Source organism: Pterocles gutturalis, unplaced genomic scaffold (genome assembly GCF_000699245.1).
Source record: "Pterocles gutturalis isolate BGI_N339 unplaced genomic scaffold, ASM69924v1 scaffold15621, whole genome shotgun sequence".
Classification (NCBI taxonomy): Eukaryota; Metazoa; Chordata; class Aves; order Pterocliformes; family Pteroclidae; genus Pterocles; species Pterocles gutturalis.
This window is the reverse complement of record NW_010105832.1, coordinates 132,201-137,924: the sequence shown is the minus strand read 5'-3', so window position 1 is coordinate 137,924 and position 5,724 is coordinate 132,201. Positions and strand designations below refer to the sequence as shown.

Here is a 5,724-nt window from a genome sequence, read left to right as displayed (position 1 = left end):
ATTCTGTGATTCTGTGAAATACACATTGGATTTTAAAATAAATTGCAATTTTTTATTCTTTGAGCCCTGTAGTGAAAAATTGTTTTTAAATGAATGCCAGATGGCTTTCAGAGTAATGAAAAGAAAATGAGCCCTAAGCTATTATCTAACCTATGGAATGAAGGAAGCATTTTATTTTACATTAGAGAATGTGAAGTGTTTTCATTGTATGACAGTGTCTTTTTTAGGTAGACAAGAACTGTTTCTTCTAGAATTACTCACTTGGTTTTCTAAGTTGACTGTTCTCAGTGATTTCTCAGCATTTTTCCTTTGCATGCTGGGTCACTGCCGTCCTCTTCTAGCTTGGTTGATTTAACCATTTCAAAGTGTGGAGGGAATGCATTGTAATGACTAGCCGCTTCTATCATGCATTCACACAGTCCCAAAGTGTATTTCTTAGTTAGAAAACTCCTGCCCGCTGAAAGGGAGAATTTTTTTTATAGGCTGGTGTTCTGAAGAGGCTAGTTTCATATACACCATTGTAATTATTTTTAATTTGAGATAATGTGGACAAATGATACGTTACATCTTTATATATAGAGAGAGGGCTTTTAAAATGCAATAAAGGGCTCCCTGATCCTTTAAGCAGTACATTTACTACAGTGCCTTAAATGGTTTATTTCTACTGATCTTTTTTTAATACGTAACATTATAAATAGTATTACTGATTATAAGTATGAATTGAATTATGCATTTCATAAAATATATATCTCCTAATTTCATTTCTGAGCAACTCTTCTTTCAGTTGGGTGCCTATGTAAATCCAAGTGAAAACTTATTTGTATTATATTATTTACTTTTTACTTACTTTGATGAAGGCTTAAAAAAGTAGTGCCAGTCCACTGACTGTTTTTCTCTAGTGTTACACAAAAGTAGTCCTTAAAAATTTACAAGTCTTTTTTGAAACAAGTATTACTTTAGGGTTTTTAAAATGCGTTTTTCCACCATGAAAGACTTTATGCATATGTTTCTTGAGTATTCATAAATGCATTTCCGTTACTTTCTCTGTTACGGTGGCAACATAATTGAATATTTTTCTGGTTCAGGAAGCAACTGACAAAAGAGTTAGTACTTACAAATAAAAGGAGATAGAAAAAAAAAAAGTTGTTTTCAGTTTTATGTAGAAAGCAAGCAGTTGTAGTAACTCATTTCAAAACAAAACAGTTTTGATCAAACTGTTGAGAAATTTCTAAGACTTGATTTTTTAAGTAGAATTTGTACTATATAAAATCAAAATTAAATACTAGAAATTGCTGTGAATGAGTAGATCATTACTGTAATACAGATTTCTCGTCACATTGATTCTTTTCCAGTAGTACTATGAAACTGAGTTACCTGTGGTGAGATTTGTCTCATCTAGTCATAAATGTCTTTAGGTATCTGAGCCAGTAGTTGTAACTTCCATTTATAAACAGGAAAGAAAGTAATTTTTAGGACATTTTTCTTCTCATCTACTTTAGATGTTTAGATTGTAATGAATTCCACCTGAGAAATGCCTCTTTTAACATTTGATCGAATACTGCATGTAGTGGTCATTTGTATATTGCCTTTACAGTTTTATTTTAAATTCAGCACCATATAGGATTTTCAGGTTAATGGCTGATGATGGAATGAGCCAATAATTTTTTTTTAATTTGTATTTTTTAACTTTAATTAGGATTCCTTTCCTATGATGTCAGTCCAGCATGTTATTGACTGGCTTTATCCCTATAATGTTTTCCTTGGAAAGGAAGGCAGGACTGCAGTCAAAGATGCGTTAAAAGTAAGTATTGTTCATATTTATTGTAATTCCAGGGAGCGATGGATTATGACAGTAGTTCCCCTGACTAATGTTACTTCACTACTTCTGTAAAAAACCAAGAAATCTTAAGTAAACTAAATGGCTACATTATTGCTGATGCTAAAACAGTATTTTTTTAAAAAAAACCTTGATAAGCTAGTAGATTTCATTATAGTGAAAGGTGAAACCTTTATGTTCTGTAGAACATTTAGACCTCAGTTCAAGACTACCGAAAAACCCTGATTATGTAAGTGATTAATTAGCTTGAAAGTAGCTACTTGTATGGTTAAGGTAGTCAAATGTTTAAAAAATACCTCTGGCATTTGACCTCTGGGAGGAGATACTACAATGACAATGGAGATCACATGTGCAAAATACGTTCAGTATAGTATGATTACAGATTATGTTAATCTCTGGTTTTGGTCTGTGTTAGCCTTTTGTTGCTTTTTGTTGGTCAGATCTGTTTTGTTGTTTTGTCTGTGTTTACTAATAGTTTCTAAAGCCTATAATTATGCTGGGTTATTTCATTTATCCTTTTAAAACTTCATCACAGTGCTGGGCTTTCCTTTATTTTGGAATATGTTGTAAGTATGTTGTTGAAAATTAGAGTTTGCGACCTAGAGCATCTTAACCAGCTCTTTCAGTCCTGAAAATTAGAAGTTATTTGTATGTGCATGTTTAGAAATAACCAACTCTGTAGATAGTGAATTTTTGTTTTTCTTAAAACCAAGCTTACATGTCAGAGAAATGTTTGTCAGCCATCCCTGTTGACATCTCCCATTTACAGCCTTTTTGCATTGGAGATCAGTCCTGTATTCCCTGTTTAACTGGGCTGGTCTCCTACTTGTCTTCCTGAGTTTTGGGATGGACAGTCCTTGCATTTGAAGGAGGTTGTCCTGAATGACATGCTAGCTTTCATGAACTTTCAATGCTACCTCCTGTGGGGTCTTCCCTGCCACTTCTCCGAATAAGCCAATCTGGTCTGAAATCCAGGATCTGTAGTCTGTTACTTGCCTTCATCACTCTTCAGGCCAAGGCTGCTGTTGATTGCCGCATCCATAACCAATTGCTCCTTTTTGTGAATAGTGGGAGCCATCTGTGCATCACCCCTGCCTAGCCAGTGCAGTGTCTGTGTTGAGATGTTATTCCAGGTAGCCTCAGAAATCTAGATTGATTGTGTCACACTGCGTTGCTCTTCCAACACATGTTGCAGTGATTGAAGTTGCCTGTAAGAACCATGGTCTGTGTGGAAATACAGATTTCTGTGGGTTAGCGGAGCAGTAACAGTCACTTCCGTTCCTTTATTTTAAATCCTTTGCATCGTTTTGTTTCCCCTGTCGGTTATAGATGGTGAATGTCTTTATGTTCAGTACCATCAGCTTCCTCCATTTTCCATTTCTTTTATTTAATTTCATGTGTTGTGCGTGTTTTTGCTTCCTGTGTAAAACAGGCTGGCTTGACAAGTAAAATCTTCTTTCTCAATGATCGTCTGCTTTTAAATACCTCCTTAACATTTACATTTTTCTGTGTTAATTTTCCTTTTTTTAAAGACTCTTCCTCATCACTACTTAAACAAACTTGTCCCATTATGTCAAGAAGTACATATAATCTTATTTGGAATTTTATTCTATTTGCACACAATAAATCTTGTTAAGCAATGAACCTTAAGAAATACAGAAAATAACTGGTTGTACTGAGGAACTTCTATTATAATTGTATTTTAGTAATAGCAGCACCAGAGCTGTATTAAGTATGGATAAGAAATTATTTTTTTTCCATTCCATAAGAAATGTGAGGGAGAGGAGTCTGGCAGAAGCAAGGTGTTTTCTTATTCTACCTTCCTACAGATTTCCAGAGAGTGTCCAGCTAATATTTGCCACTGAATAATTCTCTCTGTGTAGCAGAATACAGTTGAGAAATACTAATCTTAATGGGAGGTATTGAGCATTGAAAAGATAAATACTTGAGGTATATTTGCAATTGATGTGTTAATTTGTGTAAACTGAATCACTTCTTAACATCAGCTAGCATTTAAAGAAAATGAAAAACAAATTTCATACAATTAACTATAAAGTTTAGGCATCAGACTTGGAGACAGATATGGGAAAGCAGTAATCTAGCTGTTAATGTACCTTAATTTCAGGATGTCTTCCCTTCCACTCACCTGTGGGAGCTGAGAAGTGAGGTAGCCAGCAACTAGGCTAAACAGCTAGTTTTGGCAGCTGTTAGACCCTGTGCATATTTCTGGAAGAGATTATATTCTCCAGGCACCGTCTTTCCAAATGTTGTTGTCAGCTTGGGTAGATCTTTTCATTATGTGCCTCCTTGCTCTCCAAGACTCTACCAAGACGTAGGTACTCCTCAATTCTTATTCTTGATAATGAATTGATGTGAACTATTGATTTACACCTTCCCTGTGAGTGAAAGTAGTTTGTTGCGGTGTTAGTCTTTTATATAAAGATGCTTTGAAATGGAACTCTCTTGCTGAGTGGGTCTGGTTGGAGTTAAAACCTGTCTCAGGCTTAACTCTGTCTATCAACCAACTTTTTCATTTGATACAAATGTGGTTCCTTGTGTCAAATCAGTTAGCATCAAAAGAAGTGTTTATGGATTGCACACCAGTCCAGCATCAGCAGTGACCTTGAGAGTTGCTTGTCATCTGGAACATTTGTACAAGGTCTACATTTTGCAGTATTCAATAGTTCATTAGCTTGCAACAGATGGGACAGAAGTACCAAAATAAACTTGAGAATGATGTGCCTTTGTGTACACTTATTTTAAGTTTCTGTACTTTGGAAACAATCGATTTCTATTCTGATTCTTAAAGAAGATCTTAAACTTACAATAACTTGCAAAGGAAAATATCACTTGGTTTGAATTCTGGCCTTTGCAATTGTTCTGTATTTGCATGAAATATTGTCATGACAGATGATTTTGACTGACAGATGTACATTTGAAATATGATTGCAAAAATTAAGTAAAAATTATTTAAAATTTTTCTCTAGATTTCAGTATAGAGAAATTGCTTCTTTCAAGGAAAACAGACTCCAGTTAAACATTCCCAAACAGTAGGCCTAAGTACATATGATGTCTCCCACAGTATTGCTGTTTTCTTTCCTATATACTACTGATAGGCATTTATAAAACTGGTCATCTTCATTTAGGCTGAGTTTGGTGGCTCATAAGAGACTCCCAACTGTTCTGTACATATTTCTTCATTTTTCCATAAGCTTTTAGTATTTTACTTCAGATTCAGCAGAGATTTTGGGTTTGCTTTTCTAATTCTTACATGCCTTTTGCATGTGGTTTTTTTTGTCAGTGTTGGGAACACCCACTGTTTTGGTTGTTTGTTTTTTTTTTTACCTTCTGTGGTGGGTTAACTTAAGAGACTCCCAACTGTTCTGTACATATTTCTTCATTTTTCCATAAGCTTTTAGTATTTTACTTCAGATTCAGCAGAGATTTTGGGTTTGCTTTTCTAATTCTTACATGCCTTTTGCATGTGGTTTTTTTTGTCAGTGTTGGGAACACCCACTGTTTTGGTTGTTTGTTTTTTTTTTTACCTTCTGTGGTGGGTTAACTTTGACTGGATGCCAGGTGCCCACCAGGCCCCTCCATCACTCCCCCTTCAGCAAAATAAAGGGGGAGAATAAGATGAAAAACTCGTGGGTCAAGATAAAAGCAGTTTAATTAAAGCAAAGGCCAAGACCACGCACAGAAACAGAAGGTAAACAAAGATGTTATTCTCTGCTTCCCCTCAGTAAGCAATGTCCAGCCACTCCCCAGGAAAGCAGAGCTTCAGTGTGTGCAGCAGCTGCTCCTGGTGACAAACACAGTAACCGATGTCCCCCTCCTCCTCCCTGCCCTTGGCTTTATGGCTGAGCTGATGTCACATGGACTGGAAC

At 35.6% G+C, this 5,724-nt stretch overlaps 1 protein-coding gene across 1 annotated transcript in view; it reads left to right on the top strand.

Annotated features, from left to right (window-relative positions):
• Nucleotides 1-1,696: 1,696 nt before the first annotated feature.
• Nucleotides 1,697-5,724, top strand: part of VWA8 (von Willebrand factor A domain containing 8) — a gene marked incomplete at both ends in the record, with an annotated part of 133,752 nt that continues 129,724 nt past the window's right edge. Inside the window, one exon of the mRNA XM_010087550.1 lies at nucleotides 1,697-1,801. Coding sequence (XP_010085852.1) covers nucleotides 1,697-1,801 — 105 coding nt within the window. The remainder of the gene's footprint in view (nucleotides 1,802-5,724) is intronic.